General features: G+C 39.3%; 1 protein-coding gene across 1 annotated transcript; it reads right to left on the bottom strand.

Annotated features, from left to right (window-relative positions):
• Positions 1-235: 235 nt before the first annotated feature.
• LOC126973629 (uncharacterized) lies at positions 236-19,687 on the bottom strand. The gene is given in 3 exon segments (XM_050820971.1): positions 236-589; positions 592-986; positions 19,546-19,687. Coding segments are annotated over 3 exon segments (855 nt in total). The 3' UTR covers positions 236-271.
• Positions 19,688-21,532: the final 1,845 nt, after the last annotated feature.

Genomic DNA, 21,532 nt, shown 5'->3' with positions numbered 1-21,532 from the left:
ACTTTAAGGTAAATAAAAAACAATTATTTATACTAATCATGTTATTTAGATCACAAAATCACAGCCCTCCATTTATTAAGCATTGTTTACGTTAATGAAATGTAAATTACTTATACTAATCATGTTAAATAACACAAACATCTAAATAGATCACAAAATCACAGCCCTCCATTTATTAAGCATTATTTACGTTAATGAAATGTAATTAAATAGTACAGATTTGTGTGTGTTAATTATTATTATTATAATTATTATTGTTTTTGATTGTTTATTATTTTGTATTTTGTGTGCTGGTATTGTACCCGTAAGTAGTCTGATCTGGATAGTTTTGAGGAATATAGGTTTCGTTTGACACTAGGTAAGTAGATTGATTAGTCGATGGCGGTGAATTTATAGACAAAGAATAATTCAAATCTGTACTATTTTCATACAGACTTAATTCAGCTTCATTAACAATGTTAAACACGCGCCTTTTAATTCGTGCTTGGACTTCTTTTGGGAATGTTTCCACTGTATCTGACATAGACAAAAAAAAATTACGTAATGCCTTGTCACGGGGTGTAGTATTTCTTTTTTCTTCAAGATATTATAATATTTCATAACCGTAGCAACATCTTTGCTTAAGCAAGCTTTACCAGAAGTACTTGCAAGCGATTCAACTTCAGAATGGTCAGAACGTTTAGATGATGTCGATGGTGGTGGTATTGGTGTGCCAGGCTCTGAATCATCCGATGATAATGTTACATTAGATATTTGGTTTCGATTGCGAAAAAATGGTATTATAAAAGAAAGTTCTTTTTCAAATTTTATCAATTTGGACGTAGTTGCACCATCGCCACTCTTGCCTTTTCGGTTATAATAGGCTTTTCTGAAGTTATCTCGCAGTTTCTTCCAACGATCCTGGCACTGCGTCACTGGAAAGAACAGAAATGAAAAATTAATAACATAACTCTTTTTTATTTTATAGTTCGTTTTGGTACGGCAGTCTTATATTTCTATTTTGTGTGTTTGTTTTATTTTTACAGATTCCTCATCACTGGTTGCAGTTTCAAAAACTTGTCATTTAATTTTCGAATGGGAATTTCTACAGTTCATTCAATTATTCATGAGACAATCAGAGTAATTTGTGATGTTTTGATGCCCATAGTTATGCAGATGCCAGATGAAGAAATGTGGGAAAAGGTTTCACGTGATTTCTTTAATATTTGGAATTTTCCTAACTGTTTGGGCGCTATAGACGGAAAGCATGTCAATATACAGGCACCAGATAATAGTGGAAGCTTATACTATAATTATAAAAACTTTTTCAGTACAGTGTTACTAGCTGTGGTCGACGCGAAATACAGTTTTTTAATTGTTGATGTCGGATCATATGGTAAAAATAGCGACGGCGGAATTTTACAGAATTCAAAATTTTGGAAAAAACTCAACACCAATAAGTTAAAGCTGCCCCCAAATAAACCTCTACCTAGTACCACTGAAAGCTTACCACATGTTTTTATAGGAGACGAGGCATTTCCTTTGAGCAATAATATATTGCGGCCGTATCCAAGAGAACAAGCAAGAACAGAATTATCAAAAAAAGTATTTAATCTGCGTTTAAGCAGGGCAAGAAAAGTCGTAGAATGTGCATTTGGAATGCTAACTCAAAGATTTGAAATTTATCAAAAACGAATGAAAATTCAGCCGAAGTACTGTGATTTAATTATATTAGCAACTACATGTTTACATAATTTTTTAATAGAAAATCGGACGCCAGGACAAGAGAATGAATTTCACAGCAATATAAATTTATTAACAGCAATAACAGACAATAATAATGAAAACAGTTCTAATAGCGACGCAGTTCTAACCACAAGGAATAAATTTAAGGATTATTTTTCATCAAGTGGTGCTTTAGATTGGCAAGATCAAGTGGCTACGCGAGTTTCTTAAGTTATATTTAATAAAAATTGTCTACTACATAAGTATATTCTAACGATCAGATACTCAAACGAGTTTTTAAAGTAAGGGCGCATTTAAACTCATGTTATTCCTATTTTGACTTTGAATCTAACACGTCGCAGCACGAGTTTAAGAAGCCCTTGCTTTAAAATTCGTTTGAGTATCTGGGGGTAGGTGTAAAACAATGAAAACCTTACTTACCACTTATTCCGAGACATTTGCTAATTTCCTCCCATGCATTGTCTTTCATTATCCGATCGCTATATGATGGCTTGGTTATGTCAAATAAACACTCATATTTTGACACGAGTATTATTAATTTTTCATCATTCATCTTTTCGTACAAGTACGCACAACTATTACGTTCAAATGTTGCTATCAAAATGGCAGTCGGCGCGGCCGCAGCGGGCACGCAATCGGAGCCCATCGGCTGCGCGAGCGAGAAAGAGCACGCAATCGGAGCCGACAGGCTGCGCAAGCGAGAAAGAGCACGCAATCAGAGCCGATCGGCTGCGCGAGCGAGAAAGAGCACGCAAGCGGAGCCGGTCGGCTCCTTTTATTACTTCACACGAAGCGCGTTCAGGCATTTTTAATGACAAAAAAGGTGCAAATGCAAAAATAAACTTTACTACAATCACTCAAAACACTGTTTCCAACGTGATAAAAATCTGCTCTCCTCTCCGAGCCGGTCTGTGTGAACGGACCCTAAAATTCACGTAGGTTGCGCGATCTTCGCACTCCGCGAGTGAGTGCCCGCAATTTCCTTCCCCGCATGACCTAGACAAATAATCCGCGCTGTTCTGCTTGCTTTTAATATACTCTATACTATAACTGCATGCAGTTTATAATATGGCGTACCTCTACAGGCAGTCCCATTTTGTAGCCCAAATATTGCTCGTAAGTATTTATGGTCTGTTCGTAATATAAAGGGTTCAGACCGACCATAAAAGTACTGATGGAACCGCCTTATGCCGAAAATGATAGCCGTAGCTTCGTTTTGAATTTCAAACTCATCAATGACATCGCGGCCCAGCAATAGTCCACTTGAGCACACTACATAAGCATTAAATAAATGCGTGTGGCCATTATATGTTATAGGCAACAATAGACCTGCGACTGTTTTAATATTTTGGCCCGTTTAACTAAATAACTGGTGACTGACAACTATTACTAACTATACTACTCTTAACGCTGAACCGCTATCGATCTAATTCAAATTCCAAAGCCAGACCACTGATCATGATGTGCTCCCTCATCGGTTTCTCTTTTAAGCACCGAATATTATAAAAAAACAAAAGTCCACAGTACCCTCGTCTACGTACTTTACTCTCTCTCCGTTAGGACCCATCTTACGTAAATGACCCCTTTTATTACACTTTAACATTTATAGGTTTTATCTGATTATGGATGCTTATGGTTGGTAAACCCACACAAACAGCACTTTTCCTTCTTGTCTATGTTGAACAACATGTCTGGCCTCGCTGCGTCGACCTCGTTTGTGCCCGTCGCCGCTTGTAACACGGCCTGCCGTGCACACCGCACGCTTTCTGCAAAACGCACTGGTCCTGCAGGAACAGCGCTCGCGTCCTGGTGGCATGCCCATGATAAATTTATCCAAAAGAGCTTCTTCCAAGTTCTTGAATTCACAGTGAACAGCTAATCCTCTTATCCTGGCTGCCCATTGAGTGTGACTCTCTCCTGGTCGCTGTGTATATAAAATGTCGGCTTTTCCGCAAACCAGAGTCTTTTAGGTGCCCCTACCTTCACGAATAAAGTTTTTCTTTGCTGATTTTTAGTTGACGTAGTGAATTTGGCTTATGGGTGTAGACATGACTCTTTAAATATTCCCATAAAAAGAAGTCTGCTGGGGACAGATCTGGGCTCCCACCATGGGATGTCGCCTCGTGTGGAAATCAGCTTTTCCGGAAAAATTTCTTTGACCACCGGCATGGAATCGTTGGGTGTGTGACAAGTGGCTCCACCTTGTTGAAACCGTGTGCAACTATTTTCACATACTCAGCATAATCAATAGTAACCGAACGGCCGCGAGAATCTTCGAAAAAGTAGGGTCCAATAATTCCTTTTGCTGAAATTGCAGCTTATACAGTTACCTTAGGAGAATGAAGGGGCCTCGCGTTTTTAGCTTTAGGATTTTCGCTGCTCCAATACCGGCAATTTTGTTTGTTGACATGTCCGTTGAGGTGGAAATGGGCTTCGTCGAAAAAAGCTTATCAAAATTACTAAAGCGATCTAACATTGTTTCGGCATACGACTTACGCAAATTCAAATCATTAGGTTTTAGTTATATATTATCCAGGTTGTGCAACTATATGAAACAAATATAGGCATACAGCACGTGGCGGCGTGGTCGGCGAGGCACAAGATTATCTCTGCAAATACTACGTGTTCAAAGCGCAACAAGGTAGGAAGTTATTTGTTACAATCAAGTTGGTCGGAGCAAGATGGAAAGTACAACGATTATCCCAGTGGCTCAAGGGATGGTGTGTAAACTCGAGAGTTCAAAAAACTGGGATATTTGGAAATTTCAAACAACAGTTTTACTCAGAGGTCAAGGTTTATTTGACATCGTAGAGGGCAAGAACGTCAAACCCGAGGATGTGACACAAAAATCTGCATGGGAAGGCAAGGATGCAAAAGCTCAATCATTGCTAGTAACTAGAATGACCGAGGACGTCATGTTGCACATTATAACCTGCAGTTCTTCAGCTGAAATGTGGAAAAAGCTACAAAGTGTCTTCGAACAGAAAAGTGAAACAAATATTCACATACTTCAACAGCGGTTCTTCCAATTCAAATTTGAAGAAGGTACGGAAATGTCAGTTTTTTTGTCCAAAATTCAAGAAATGAAAAATAGCCTGAAACATATGGGAGAAGACATATCGGAAAAATTCGTTATAACTAAGTTACTAATGTCACTACCAGAGTAATACAAACATTTTGTGTCGGCATGGGAGTCTGCTCGGGATGATAAACAAACATATGATATTTTGGTTGATCGACTGCTCGTGGAAGAGGAGAGGATGAAAGAGGCTTCGAGTTCAACGCTAGCATCAGCATTTGGAAAGGAATAGTGGTAAAAAGTTTCAGTGTTTTCGGTGCAAAAATTATAATCATTCTCAATTTGACTGTAAAATGAAGACAGATAGTCCTGTGAATAGTGGTAACAATAAGTCAGAACTTCGCTGCTTTTTTTGTAAAAAGCCAGGTCATACAAAAAGTCGGTGTAGATTTAGATTAAGTAAACAAGGTAATAGCTCAAGTAATGTAACTAGTCTCAAATTCTTTGAAAGATTATAACAAATCTACGTCTCTGGTCGACACAGGTTCGAGTGATCATATGTGCAAAGATAGAGAATTGTTTACCTCTTTTACTGATATGGCAAATAAATTTATAGTGCTAGGAGACGGCACACCTATTAAAGTGTACTTTTTGAAAGGGAAGGATGAAGTAAAGACTTGTATTGAGAATATTTTAAATAAATCTGAAAATGAAACGGGAAATAAATTTAAATATTTCAGAAGTGACAACGGGTTAGAGTTTTTGGACTAAGATGTTGCTCAATTGTTTCATAAGCGTGGTATTATTAACCAACAAACAGTTCCATATAGTCCTGAGCAAAGTGGAAAGGCAGAACGGGAAAATAGAACTTTAATTGAAGCGGCTAGGACTATGTTGTGCGCTAAGAAGTTACCTAAATATTTGTTGGCAGAGGCAGTTAATACAGCTGCATATGTTTTAAATAGGACAGGAAAAAGTACTATAAAAGATAAAATTCCTTATGAACTGTGGTCTAACAAAAAGTTTCATATAAATTCTTTAAAAATCTTTGGCACACCTGTTTATGCTCATATTCCTAAAGAAAAAAGGAAAAGTGGGACCCAAAAGGCGAAAAAGTTAGTGGGTTACAGTGAAAATGTTAAAGGTCATAGAATATATTTCTCATTCAAAAACATGGTTGACATTAGGCGCGATGTAGTTCATAAAAAATATTGTTTCTGAAGAAGAACAGCCTTCACAAGTATATGAAGAAACTGTGTATGTAGAATGCTCGCTATGAGTATCATAGCGATAACTTAGAATCAAAACCTAGTATTGAATGCGAAGAAAACTTGAATGATGAGCAAGAAAGTGAGTATGAGGTTGAAAATCATAGTGCCAGTAGTGAAAATGAGGCTGTGTTGACTTCACAAGATAAACCCAAGCGTATCCGTAAGAAAACCTCTTTTTTCTCATGTAATAATGTTTCTCCTTTAGATGAAGTACCTACTACTTACAAAGAGGCTATGTGTAAGCAGGATGCTTGTATTTGGTAAAAAGCTATTGACAGGGAGTTAGAGACATTAAAAAATAACAACACTTGGTAGTTTTGTGATTTACCTGAAAATGCAAGCGCAATAAGCAATAAATGGGTTTTCAGAACAAAGAAATCAGGTAACTCTATAAATTACAAAGCCAGGCTTATAGCTAGAGGCTTTGAACAAACTGATTTAATGGATTTAAATGACATCTATGCACCAGTGGCAAACCTGTCAACTTTCAGGTTATTTACCGCAGTAGCAACTCAGTGTAAATTACCTGTATATCAAATGGATGTTACTGGGGCTTTTTTGTATGGGGAAATTGATGAAAAAGTGTTTATAAAATTGCCTGATGGGGCTTTTAGTGGGGATAAAAACAATGTTAAGTTAAATAAGTATTTATATGGACTTAAAAGGTCAGCTAAAAGCTGGAATGAAAAATTTAACTCAATAATTACTAAAATAGGGTTTAAAAGGTCACAGTGTGACTCATGCTTATATACAAAGTGTAATAGTAATGATAAAATATATGCTCTTTTGTATGTAGATGATTTGTTGATTTTTGGAATTTACTCCCAGATTACGTTCACTTAAAGATGTGGCGTCTACCAGTGCGACCTTATGTGCCGCCAGTTAAGCAGTGTTTCCGATGCCTTAGGTTTGACAACTTGGCTAAATTCTGTAAGAATGCTCAGCGTTGCTCAATCTGCACTGAAAATCATTCATATAAAGAATGTACTATACCTATTGACAAAGCAGTATGTGTAAACTGTAAAGGTAACCATCTTGCAGTATCAGGTCAATGCCCTATATAACAAAAAAATATATTGGATAGTAAAAATAAAAGTAAAACACCATTATCAGATTTATTTAAAGATCCAACAAACTTTCCATCACTCAATAAGACAGAGAACACACAAGACATAATTAATTTAATTTTATCCAATCCAGCAGCAATGAACCTAATCACAGAATCAATAATCAAAGTCATTACACTAAATAAAACACAGAATCAAAGCATTAGCTCACACGCAATTAGTTCAGCTATTAAAGATACCATACAAATTAAAAATAAAACGTCACATTCAACTGTCACAAACTTAACATAGTACAGTGGAATGCTCAAAATCTGTTGAGTAACAGACTTGAGCTTCAAAACCTACTTTATGAGCAGGACATACACATAGCACTTATATCAGAAACTTGGCTTAAACCAAATATACAGTTTTCTATCAGAGGTTATACAATAATTAGAAATGATTGCGGTAATGATCACATTGGTGTAGCAATTTTTGTTAGAAATGGCATTTATTTTCAAAAGTTAGAAACATTTTCTGATAACTCCTTGCAAAAAGTAGCAATCAAAATTAAATACAAACAAAAAGAAATCTCAATTGTTAGCTTTTATATTCCTGGCAACAGTGTACCTAAATTTGACAAATCTAAATTTAATAGACTGTTGCATAGCTATTATTCCAAAACTACTAATAATTGCTGGTGATTTTAATGCTCACCATACCATTTGGGGTTGTAATAGAACCAATTCTAGAGGTAGAGACATCATGGGTGTAATGGAAAATAATGACTTAATGCTCTTAAATAATGATCAACCAACTACAGTGGGTACTAATTCTTGGAGACCAAATGGACTAGATCTAACAATAGTATCATGTTCATTATTCCTGTGCTGTGAATGGCAAGTTCATCAGGACTCTTTGGGCAGCTATCACTTGCCTACAATCACAAAATTTTCCATGGTAGTGTCGGAAACTGAATCTTCTTCAATTCCATCCAACATTCCTCCACACAGTAATCTGAAAATAGTAAATTGGGACCAATATGAGAACTTAGTAAATGACTTGTTAAAACAATTTGAAATAAATAATTGTCATCTACAGAAGTCTTACAATAACTTCTGTTCCATAATTCTTAGAGCGGTAGAAAATTCAGTACCTAAAACCAACTACCACTGTAACAATATTACTCATCTACCTAAAAGAAAGCGACAACTTCCCTGGTGGAATGGGCAATGTACTAAAGTGGTAGAAGATTGCAAGCAGGCTTATCTGTTATTCAAATCAAATTGCAATATCCAAAACTACATTCATTTTAAGCAAGCTCAAGCAAAGAAAAAACGTATATTAAGACTTGAACGTCGTAAATTCTGGACAGATTTTTGCTCCACCATAAATAGGTTAACGCCAATGAAACAGATTTGGACAAAAATGAGAAAATTTAACAACTTCCCTGTCCAATGAGTCATATATGACTCACAGGAACGTATTGGAATAAGTTCATGAGGCGACTCATTTCTCTATACAATTTGAGGCTGAATTTTTGGTGTAAACGTAACGTAATATTTAAATACATTTTAAATGAACGTATAGCAAAAAACCTGTTGTTTATGAGAATTGGTTGAAGAAGCAACTGAAGTACCGAAGAGCTACCGGAGATTGAAGATCTTTGACGAAGATTGCTTTCTGTGGTTGATGCTGCAGGTCCAACGAAATGTCGGACTAGATGTTCTTGGACTTGTAAGACAGTCAACTTGGAGCCATCTGCCAACTCGTTGTAAATGCATCTGATATTGACAATGGCGACTTGAAATAGTAAATCTATAGCTATTTTTTTATACCACGTCAGACTTACGTAACGGAGAATGAAACGAAGCTAGTTGATCAGAAATGTCGATTCCTTTTTTAGCATCATTATAATCAATGATTGCATCTGGTTTCATGACGTCGCCTCGTTTAGTAGTGACGTTAGACATACTATCTCCATGGCAGGTTGAGATCATAAGTACGTCGCGCTTATCATGCCATTTTAGTACAGTATAGAGATTGTCCTTTTGTCTAGCAATTTTTTCTCCCCTTCTTAGCTTTGCTTTCACAACTTCTTCTGGCAAATTTCTTTTGTTTTTACGTAAAGTACCACACAAGTCAGTATTGCGTCCTTTTAGATACTCAGCCAATGGCAAACTGGTGTAATAGCTGTCAGCAACAATGATACGGCCTGCATCTAAAAGCGGTTCTGTGAGCTGCACCACTGTAGAGCCAGGCTTATCAAGACCATCTAACTGTAGCGAGACTCCGGAATAAATTTGGTACGACCATGTGTAACTACTTATTGTGCAGGCCTTATAAATTTTCATACCGTAGCGATCTGCGTTGGCTGGGTTATAGGTTCTTATTATCAATTTTCCATGAAATTTTACCATTGATTCATCAACGACAATAATATCGGAAGGTATATAAAGACTACGAAAGTTGTTTACAATTTTTTGTATCAGTGGGTCTATTTTACGAGCCTTTCCTTTGCTCTGCAATGACACCTATTTGAATCTCTGTAAAGTGCCAACATCTTAGAATAGAGCTGAATCTATTATAAGACATGTTTATTCTGTGCATTAGAGGATTATAGTAAAGTACATCCAATTTCCAGTAATGCTCGATTGACGGCTTAGGATTGAGACCCATGTAGATTATTACTCCAAAAAATGTTTTAATTCTTCTCTAGTGACGTCTTTCCATCTCGTCATTCGGCTTAATTGTGCAGTACGTAATTCTTTCAATAACTGAGCGTAATTATTGGTATGAATGACCATTTCATCAATCAAATCATCAGGTATAAAATAAGCATAGATTTTGTTCAAACTTGCTCGCCCGTCTTCAGTAATTGCGCTTATGTTTTGTACACCGTGATTGCCTATAAATGTTTCTCTCCCTAAAGGCAAAACATCCATATTCCATTGGACATCAGATTGATTGCATGGCGACATACTTCTTGGTGTTGGTGACAAACTCTCAGTTCTTGTCCCTGCACTACTTTCTACAAAGTTTGCAATTACCTCTGTATCTTCGCTATCTTCATCTTCATCATTGGGCTGATATTCTTCGTCACTTCCATCACTAAATGGTTCTTCGTCTGAATTTTCTAAATAACGCAATAGTTCTTCCTGCGTGTATCTTCAAGCCATTTTTACCAGTAATAACAATCACATCCACAAATTAAATGTTTTCTTCAATAAAATATCGGTACATAACCTCAAATAAACAATTTTCTTATTCAAATTTCTAACGTAATTGACATTATGACAGTTGATTGACGTTTGACGGATGAGTTTCTGTATGCTTACATGAGAGTCATGGAGCGTGACAAAGAAAATCTATCGCCCTACGTTCTTGAGTCACATATGACTCAAAAAAAAACAACCCAAACAAGATTAGTATATTAAAAATTATTTCCGCATATTATTTTATTGAGGTATATAATACTGTTATTTAGCTAAACAATAAAAAAAACGATGGGCGTGGGACATTATCAAAATGAGTTGTATGGGGACAGGGAAGTTGTTAAGAACTTATATTCTAATAATAATTGTTTCTCTAGCAATAATTGGATATCCAACTTATTACACAAATATACTCCAGATACAGTACCAAATTTGACAAATATTCACAATAATCATCCTTTAAATAGCACCAACTCTTTTATGATTGTCCCTTTTACTATTGAAGAATTAAAAGCTGGTCTATCATCAAGAAAGGACTCTGCATGCGGTTTGGATTGGCTCTCCTATAAAATGTTTAAACTCCTAAACTCTTCTAACTTAAATAAGTTTCTAAAAATATTAAATCGCCTATGGAACAACTCCACTATTCCAGAAGAATGGAAAACAGACTGTCTAATTCCAATTTTAAAGCATGGGAAAGATTCTAGTTCAGCTGATTCATATCGTCCTATCACACTAAGCTCGGGTGTTGGTAAAATTTTTGAACAATTAATAAAACAGAGATTATTATTTTATATTGAAAGTAACAACCTCTTACCTAATAATCAATTTGGATTTCGATGCGGTCGTTCTGCTTGTGAGAGTCTACGGCATTTATGTCTTGACATCCATTGTGCCCAGATTGACAATAAGATATTGGGTGGTGTTTTTTGGATGTTGTAGGAGCATTTAATAATGTTGATTTAGAACAATTATCATCCATTCTTCTATCCTTAAATGTCCCTGAAAAAATAGTTAGTTGGATATTCAATTTTTTGCATGGTCGTAAACTTTATGTTAGAGTCAATAACCAATTAATAGGTCCTCGATATTCATATAGAGGCGTATCGCAGGGCGGAATTTTGAGTCCATTGCTCTTTATAATCTACATAAATCAAATAAATATTGTCTTGGGTAATAGAGTTTCTAACCTCTAATTTGCTGATGATCTAGTAGTGTATAGTTCAGGACTTAATTTACCAAATGTTGTGTTAGATCTTAATGTAGCACTCTAAATAGGAGCTTTATTTTCAATATCTTAGTCTTGAGGTCAGTATTGACAAAAGCAAAGTAGTAATATTTTCAAAGCATTCTATAAGAATAAGAGATGCAAAAATATATTATGGTACTCAGGAAATTTCGATAGATAATTTAATAAAGTTTTTAGGAGTTACGTTTTTAAGTAATTTAAGATGGCACAAATATGTCGAAATATTAGAAAATCGAGCAATAAAGGCCAGCAATATTCTGAAATCATTAGCTGGTACATATTGAGGTGCAGACCCACGCATCTTGCTAACACTATATAAGTCATTAGTGCGTAGCCATTTTGAGTATGCCTTCTTTTGTTATGGTGGAGTAATTACATTAGTGAATAAATTAGAAAAAATACAAAATAAATGCTCAAGGATCATAACAGGCGCTTTTAGGTCTACTCCTATTATATCATTACAAGTAGAATGTAATATTCCCCCACTAGCTCTTATTTTTTTTTTATGGAATAGGAGGACAAACGAACGTACGGGTCACCTGTTGTTAAGTGATCACCGCCGCCCATAATCTCTTGCAACACCAGAGGAATCACAGGAGCGTTGCCAGCCTTTAAGGAAGGTGTACGCGCTTTTTTTGAAGTTACCCATGTATATACTCCAGATACAGTACCAAATTGTACCATGTCGTATCGTCCCGGAAACACCGCACAAGGAAGCTCATTCCACAGCGTTGTAGTACGTGGAAGAAAGCTCCTTGAAAACCGCACTGTGGAGGACCGCCACACATCCAGATGGTGAGGGTGATATCCTAACTTGTGGCGTGTCGTGCGAAGGTGGAATTCGGCGGCAGGAATCAGGTTAAACAGCTCTTCGGAACACTCCCCGTGATAAATGCGGTAGAAGACACACAATGAAGCGACGTCTCTACGCAACGCCAAGTGATCCAGCCGTTCACAGAGCACTGGGTCCCCGACAATTCGAGCTGCTCTGCGTTGCACGCGGTCAGGGGGTCTGGGGTGCGCCAGACCAGAGATGACAGCAATACTCCATGTGTGGCCGGTCCTGCGCTTTGTAGAGCGCTAGTATGTGGGCCGGCTTGAAGTATTGCCGTGCTCTATTAATGACGCCCAGTTTATTTGAAGCCAATTTGGCTTTGCCTTCCAGATGACCACGAAATTGGCAATCGCTCGAGATTTCGAGACCTCGTATTCCGATACTAGGCGAGGCTTTGAGGGAAGTGTTGTCGAAGAGCGGTGATACGACAAATGGGGTGTTTTTAGTGGTAAACGCGCAAACTTGAGTCTTCTGGGGGTTAAATATGACAAGGTTCAATTTTCCCCATTCCGCGACCTTCTCAAGAGAGGACTCGATAGAAGACACAAGTTTCTCCCGGCACTGGTCGACGATTTCCCGAGAGAGACTTGCATTGATTGGCCTCCGGTCCTCGACACTAACATATGCGAAACATAGCGGCACCAGGCCGCTACTTCACGCCGGTATTCTGTGCGAGTGTGGTAATTAACCCGGACGAGTCTGGCCCGATTGTGCTGTCGTCAAAAGACGGCAGCGTGACTCTCCCACTTCTAAAAAGCCCTTAGTCGCCTCTTACGACACCCATGGGCCTGGGACTCCCCTATTCTTTTTACGCCCCGGGAAAAGTACAGGTACATCTACAAACAAAATTCTTTCTCAAATTAACTTCTATTAATAATCATCCACTTCTATTAAAGATACAGGACTATATTAACCGAACTGACAATAATTCCTACTATCAAGTAGAAGGCATCTCTGATTTGTTACGTTTTTCTTGTTATCATAATCTATTTTCTAGTATTCTTTGGCCATGTTATTTAAATTCTTATAATTCAAAATATACACCTATTAAAATAATTATTAATGAATCATTAAAATATAAGGAAGATGTATATAGTATGCTGTCAGAGTGGCAAAATTATAACCAACTTTATACTGATGGATGTAAAAGTAATACTGCTGTCTCTATGGCAGTTTATGACATACAACTGCGGAGTGTGTTTGGTCATAGGTTAAATACCTTGGCTAGTATATACACAGCAGAATGTGCTGCCATACATGCTGCTCTAGAATATATTGGAGAACAGTCATATAATAACTGGGTCGTTATAACAGATTGCATGAGTGTTTTAAAAGCTTTACAAAATCCTAAATGTAATGTTACAACTAATTTCATCATTTACAATATTAGAGACAAATATCAATGCTTATCCCTAACAAAAGATATTGTTTTATTCTGGACTCCATCACACATAGGCGTGGAAGAACATGAACAAGCTGATTATCTTGCTAAATCTATTGTGAATAGTAATCAGATACATACTGCTTTGAACATTCCCATACCACACACAGATGCACTGTCTCATTTTAAAGGTACATTCTTGCAAGACTTTCAGAATTATTAGCAACAAGTTGTTCAAACAAATGGCAAACTCTTGATCACATTTTCTTTGACTGTCCCCAATATAATCTTCAAAGAATTACATTGATAGACTGCCTCTTGGATATTTATAAGAATGCTGAAGACAGCCCGCGCTCTCTTTAGCAGTTATTGAAAACTTATGACTGCTTCGTGCCGCTTTACAAATTTATAGTTTCAACGGTTGGCGAAATTTGAAAATACGGCTTGGCTTTTGACACAATCCCTTACACAGACTTAAAACATATTCGTCCATAAATTATTATTGGACTTTTGTTTATAATGTAAATTTTAATAAATATTATATTTGTAGTTATACCTTAAATTAGTTTCATATTATTTTATAATTATATTCAACTAATATTCATCATTATTACTTATAATTCATGTATAATATATTTCCTATAACGTATATGAGATTTATATTTTAGTATTATATCATAAAAGTTTATTATTAAACCCCGGGCTAAGCTTGATCTTCCTTGGAACAAGGATATTATCAATAAAAGACTTGGCTTTCATGCGAACCTATATGTATATGAAGAAAATGAAACATGAAGAACACGAAATACCACTTTTATATAAAATTGTACTATTTATGTTTGAAGATGAAGATGATATAAAGACTTAGCTTGACTTTGAACAAGCTGTGTAACGTGAAGAATAGAAAAATAAAAATGAAAACTTGGCTGTATGGGCTTTTGACCCCTTTGCCTGTCCAGATGGACGAACGGAACCAAAAAAAAAATCTCTTTGCCCTTCACCGTAATGGAAGCTACACGAAGATCACGAAACTCTTGTTAAATAAGTTATAATTAAAAATACATCTTACTAAAAAACAGTTTACTAATTTCAATCCTAATAAATACCTATGTAATTGCGGACTTCTGTGATACTAGTTGAAAAAAAGGAATTATGGTCGTTCTGGATAGCATATAAATTAGTTTCTTGTACAATTTTCTCTAAGATGTCATCAGATAAGAAAAACGAAAAGAAACCATACTTTGTATCTAAACACCCCAGCTTACCATAATCTAAATTGCCCAAAAAAGCTATCTCATCTTCAGATGTCCTCACACCGTGCTTTTTCCACAATAATCTATATTATATAGATATGAGAATATCTTGACGCCGAGTTTGCCCGTTACAAACGGCAGGTTCCTGTTCAATTTCTGGGTCTTCAAATATAGGATGATCCTTTTCACTGGGACCTACATCAGCACCAAGAGATACGTCTTCCAAAGGAAGGTCATCTTCAGCCTATTCAGATTCCGATTCCAAAACTCCATGAATGTTAACCTCTTCATCATTTTCCTCACTTTCCTCGTCTTCAGCCCCATCTTCTGATTCATTGCCATCTAAGGTAGCTAAATAGGAGATTATTTGATCACCAGAACCATTCCATCTTTGATTAGCCATGTGAAAAATAGTTTTGGACCTCTGTTAAAAATATTCATCATTCATAAGACTATTAGTATATCGCAGGGATCGCGAGGTTTCGGGTCTTGGCTGCGGCGTGCTTGTGGCCGAGCGCCACACGTTACATGTCGTCGAGCGCGACATCACCGCTACGCCTCCGTCTTTACCGCACGCAGAGGTTGTTTTCGTCAATATTGTCCTGTCTAAAGCGCCCGTGTTGAAATGCTTAAAGATATATTGTGCATACTTTCCACATAGCTCTGAACTGCTCGACGCTGAACTAGGTGTTTTACAATTTATAATTATGAATAATTCATATGATAGATATTTAATTTTGGGCGACTTCAACATAAGTAATGCTAGGTAGGATAAGACTCCCAATCATGTATTCAGTGATGCATTGATAATAATAAACCCGTCTAGTCGAAATCTAGAATATAATTTAAACTCATTTCTTTGTTTCGCTGGATTATATAAATTTAAGGGAATCCTAAATAATAATAGTAGACTTCTAGACTTAGTAATCACAAATTTTCTTTGCTCTCTTTCACGTTGTTCTGACCACTGGTTAACGAGGATGCTCAGGTGCTGTGCAATCAATACCACACAGTTTCCTGAGACAGTTTATCTGGACAATCAATTAGCTACAGAATGTGCTCATATTGCTGAGCTCTTCAATAATTACTGTAATCTGTCTTTTAATCTTTGAATAACACTCTGTACCTAAACTCAGATACTAAAACCTCTCATTTAGTTGACATACGCTGGTAAAGCTTACTGGTAAAGGAACCGGTCCAGATGGTGTTCATCCTATATTTTTGCGTAACTGCTAAATGAATTTGGCGCCACCCTTATCCATACTTTTCAATTTATCTTTAAAACAAGGCGTTATGCCAGATTACTGGAAAATTTGTTACGTTATAGGTTATAGGTTATCACGGGCTATTATCCGCAACTCGACGACTACAGCGCGCCTATTTTGCGTGGTGAGGAGGGCGGCTAATCCTGCCACCCTAGTTCCTCAAGGTAATGTATCAAACCTCTGATGTCACCCATGACCTCGGGGAGAGTCCTCGGTGACCCCAGGTGTTTGGCCCGGTATGAGGCCACACTCCTACACTCCAAAATGACGTGTGCGGCCGTTTCGTCCGCCTCCGTGCAGGCTCTGCACAGTGGGCTGTCGGTGACACCTATATTGAACAGATGCTTGTTAAAAGGGCCGTGACCCGTTAGTACATGAGTTATTTTCCGTAACCTAGGTCGTGGAAGTTTTACTAGCTTGCGAGAGAGCTTGGGGTCTATTTGTGGTAGAGCTTCTTTTGCTTGTCTACACCCACTTACGTTCATCCAGTACTTATTATGTAATTCCTTGGTGTGTTGGCGTATTACCTTCGTAGGCCAGCTAGGCGGGAGAGGGATAGTTGGTTCTGGTCCTTTTGCTGTCATCGCTGAGCCTCTCCTGGCCAATTCATCAGCGGCATCATTCCCTCGTGAGTTACTGTGTCCCTTTATCCATTGAAGAGTTACTTGGTTGTTATTTTCGCATAACTCCCTCAGACATTGGTGACAGTTGTATATTAGCTTAGAGGTGATAGTGTGGCTTTGTAGGGCTTGTAGTACTGATTTGCTATCTGAAAGGATGCGGATGGAGTAGTCTTTTACCTTTCGAGTCAAAGTAGCAGTGACTGCTTCTATGATACCCATACATTCTGCTTGGAAGACAGTGTTATGAGCTCCTAGTGATGCAGCTATTCTTATATTTAGGTCATCCGAGAACACTCCGTATCCCGTGCCCGACCTTGTCTTTGAGCCATCTGTGAAAATCCTGAGGTTTTTTGTACTGAGGTCCTCTTTCAGTTCTTCATGCAGCTGTATTTTGTATCTCTTATCGAATATGTATTCCTTTGGAGATCTATCACTTACTGCCAACAGCAGAGGCTCCTTTTCAATCACCTCATTTAGAACCTCTGGGTGTGGGGATTGAGTGGTTTTCCAAAGATTTAATGTCTTCAACCTTACTGCGGCGCAGGCCGCCTCTTGTTTTATATAGAGGTGTAGTGCCGGAAGATTCAGCATAGCTTCTACAGCCGCGGTAGGTGTAGTTCGCATACATCCTGTGATAGCCATACCCGCTAGTCTTTGGAATCGTTGCAGTTTATTACAAGTAGTGATCAGCTTGGTGCGTGGCCACCATACAACTGCGCCGTAACATATCATAGGTCGTATCACAGCTGTGTAGAGCCATAGTACGATGTTCGGGGCAAGTCCCCATGTCTTTCCCAACATTCTACGGCATTGCCAGAAGGTTACGGTAGCTGTATTTATTTTTGTTTCCAAGTGGGCCGCCCAGTTTAACTTGCTGTCAAGTATAACTCCTAAGTATTTCACTTCGCTGTTTAGTTGGAGTTCGGTGTTAAACAGTTTTGGCAGTTTATAGTTACCCAGGACTCTTTTGTTTGTGAACATTACCAATTCTGTTTTATGTGGGTTGACTGATAGGTCGTTATCTATGCACCATCTTTCCACGATTTTCAATGCTGCATTTGTTACTTCACATGTAGTACTGGCAAACTTTCCGCTTATTAATATAGTTAGGTCGTCTGCGTAGCCTACCGTAAAGTAGTGATTTTCGTTTAGAGTGGTAATTAGATCATTTACTACCAAGTTCCATAAAAGAGGTGAGATAACTCCTCCTTGGGGGCAGCCTTTAGCTACAAATGCTTTCTGTGTCTCACTTTCATTTAGTAAAATCACTCTGTGTTTGAGCATGTTTTCAATCCATGATGACAGAGTTGTACATACTCCATGGCGGTGTAATGCTTCTTTTATTTTTGTAAATTTTGTCTTATCGAAGGCTCCTTCAATGTCCACGAAAGTTCCTAGACAAAAGGTTTTTTCCGAAAGTGCGCCCTCTATAACGTTCACTACAGCGTGGAGTGCAGATTCGGTGCTTTTACCCTGACTGTATGCGTGTTGGTTGGGGTGTAGGGGTATGTTCTTAAGGTAATTCTCCCTCAGTTCTCTTTCACACAACCTTTCTAGGGTCTTTAGGGTAAAAGAGGTAAGGCTTATGGGTCTGTAAGATTTAGCGTTTGAATAGTCACTTTTACCTGGTTTAGGTATGAAGATCACTTTAACTTCCCTCCATATCCTAGGGATGTATCTATGCGCTAGACACGCCCTGAAAATGTTGATCAGCCGGTTGTGGAGACCTTCTCCTCCCCATTGCAACAAGGCGGGAAAGATCCCATCAGGTCCTGCTGACTTAAAGGGGTGAAAGGAATTTATAGCCCACTTTATTTTATCGGTTGTCACCAACTTGTGTGCTTGTTGCCAGTCAGCTTCCTCAGCGGTTATGTTTTCATTTACCCACTCGATATGCTGCGTTATTTTGCATCCTGGAAAGTGAGTTTCCGTCAGGACTCGCTCTGTTTCCTCTGGTGAGTTGGTAAATGTACCGTCAGGTTTCAGCAGGGATCCAAGGATTTGCCTGGGTTGGTTAGAGATTAATTTCCTTGCCCTGTTGGCCTGGTTATGGCATTGGATGCTGCTGCAAAATTTACGCCAGCCTTCTGATCTTCTGTATCTGATGCGTTTCTTGTATTCAGACTTACACTCTTTGTAGATGTCCCAGTCGTATTGATCGCCTGTGTTCATTGCGCGGTTCAGATGTCTCCTCACTTTTTTCCTGAGCCTTTCTAATTCAGGTCCCCACCAGGTCTGGGGTCTTGGTCTGTCTGATTGAGGGCTGGTGAGGGGACATGTAGCATGATAACTGGCAGTCATGAATTCGTATATTTTTTCTATTTGGTTTTCGATGTTGTCTACTCCGATTATTCTGGCTGGGAGTGTTTCGTCCTTTAGACGCGATTCCATCAGCGACTTGTACTGAGTAAGATTCGTTCTGCGGGGTTTCCTCTTGGGAGGCGGTGTAGTGATGTTTACCTCCATGTTAAAAAGTATCCATTTGTGGTCTGAGCAGGATGCTTCTTTCGACACATGCCAATTGGATATATAATCAGACACTCCCTCTGTTGCTAAGGTGATGTCTATAATTGTTTTGCTCCTTCTATTTACAAAGGTGGGTTCTGAACCTACATTCAAGATATTAAGGTTAGTAGAAAAAAGGTATTCAGTGAGTTGCTTACCCCTTTCGTTGGTTGTTTGCATGCCCCAGAGCGGGTGATGTGCATTGCAGTCTGCAGCCACAATAAGCTCGCTCTTGGTTGTCTCGCAGTAGTTCACCAGTTTGACAAGTTCTTCCGGCGGTGGGTCTTCCCCGTCCGGCATATAGACGGAGGCGACCACTATCGCTCTCTGGTGAGTTGGAAGGATGTGTCTGTCCAGTATTTTTATTGCGCATAAGTCTCTGTAACAAAAATCTGTTAGGGGTTGCACATGTAGATTATTAGAAATGTAGATACAGGCTCTAGGGTGTTCTGGTCCTGAGTAATGTATAAGCTTACCTCCGATATTGGAGAGATGGCATATCCGGCCCCGCCTAACCCACGGCTCCTGGATTAGGGCGAGAGCTGTAGGGTTAACCTCCAACCATTTCCGAAGTTGGGCCGTTGCGGTTTCGCTATGGTGGAGGTTTATTTGGATGGTGCTGCACTTAGAAGGGGATGCCATCTTTGGATAGCACACCCTCCTCGCCATCACCGATGCAGAGCTCTTCAATGCCCTTGGTGCAGTCGGCATCGCCTTTGGTGCCCGTCGCCAGAAGCTCTTCGAGCTCCTTTAGGCTGTCGAGCACTTCCTCCGATGGAGAGCTAGTGGCGCAGTTGCCGTCTGCTGGGTCAATTGCTTGAGCGTCCATGGGTTCCGGCAGTGCATCACTGTCGTCTATATTATTCCCAGTTGTTGTCGATGCCTCACCGTTTGTATCCTTAGAGGGGGGGGTCTCGGTGTATTTACCTCCTGGCCCCTGGAACTTCAGATATACTGAGCCCAGCATGAATGATAGCCGGCGCTCATGCTCCAAGATTGTGGGGATTTGGTCCTCCGGGATGCTTACCACGATGAAGCTGTGGTCGTTGTGGTGATAAAGGGCGTGTAACAACCAGCTGTCTACTTTGGCCCAAGAGTTCTGGAACCGTAGCATCCCGCCGATTGCTTTGGTGTCCTTCCATTCACCTGGTAGTAGAATGCCACACCTGACGCGGTTGGGAATTTCCCAGATGTTTTTTACTGCCAGGGTGTCACCGTTAGGGAGTTGGATTTCCGGGACAGCTATTTTCAGCCACTCCAATGTTTTAAGATTAGAGCACCACAGTTTTAGGATGCCCCCATCATAGACGGGTTTGCCCAGAAACGCAGGCCCTTCTCTGTCTTCATTCATAGCGGCCATCATGGCTGACATGAGCTTATCTTCAAGCTTGCTTTGTATAAGCTGTGCCATATTCGCGTCAATATGCCCTGTAGTGGTAGATGTTATGGCCACAACAGGGTCGGTTTTCGCAGCGTTGGCGTATGTTGTCGGTTTGGGCCTATTTAGCAATTTGGCCCTCTTGTGGTCACCCCTCGGAGAGTTGGTGTCGTCCAAGCGAGTGCGTTTGGTGGATGTCGAGGGTTGGGCTACTCCACCTGCTTTGTTGGAAGGAGGCCTTCGGTTGTCTGGGGCCTTCCTAGGATCATACCGGGCTTGCCTGACCGGCATATCCGAACCTCGTGAGGTGCTGGGTTGCGGTTCGGGTTCAGAGGAGGGCATTGAGGCGCTAGCTTTCTGAGCGTTGGCCTTGCGAAGGCGAGCTGCTATGCGCCTTTGCCTCCTGTTGGGTCGATGGCGATCTGTGTTGTCATGTGCCGAGTGACTTTCCCCTATTCGGGGTTTGTTTTGGTTTCGGCCCTTGTAAGATACGAGGGTCCAACCTGCCTCCAGTCTGCTGACTGATTGGGCAGACACTGCTGATGCGGCGTCTGTGCCCATAGACGGTTCCCTATTAGGCTCCTTGGTCTGTAATTTCTGGGTGCCAGCAGTTGCTGAACACGCTCCAGAGGTTTGTGTGGTCCCGGTGGATTTCTCCGCCGGGGAATTATTTTGTTTAGGGGTTTTTTTGGATCTTGTGTTGTCCATAGTTTACCGGGTAAAGAACTTCGTTCCCCTTGCTCCCCACCCTCCACCGAGCCCGCAAC

This window comes from Leptidea sinapis, chromosome 2, assembly GCF_905404315.1.
Source record: "Leptidea sinapis chromosome 2, ilLepSina1.1, whole genome shotgun sequence".
NCBI classification, from domain to species: Eukaryota; Metazoa; Arthropoda; class Insecta; order Lepidoptera; family Pieridae; genus Leptidea; species Leptidea sinapis.
Note: the sequence above shows the minus strand (reverse complement) of the source record. Positions and strands in the feature narration are given on the sequence as shown.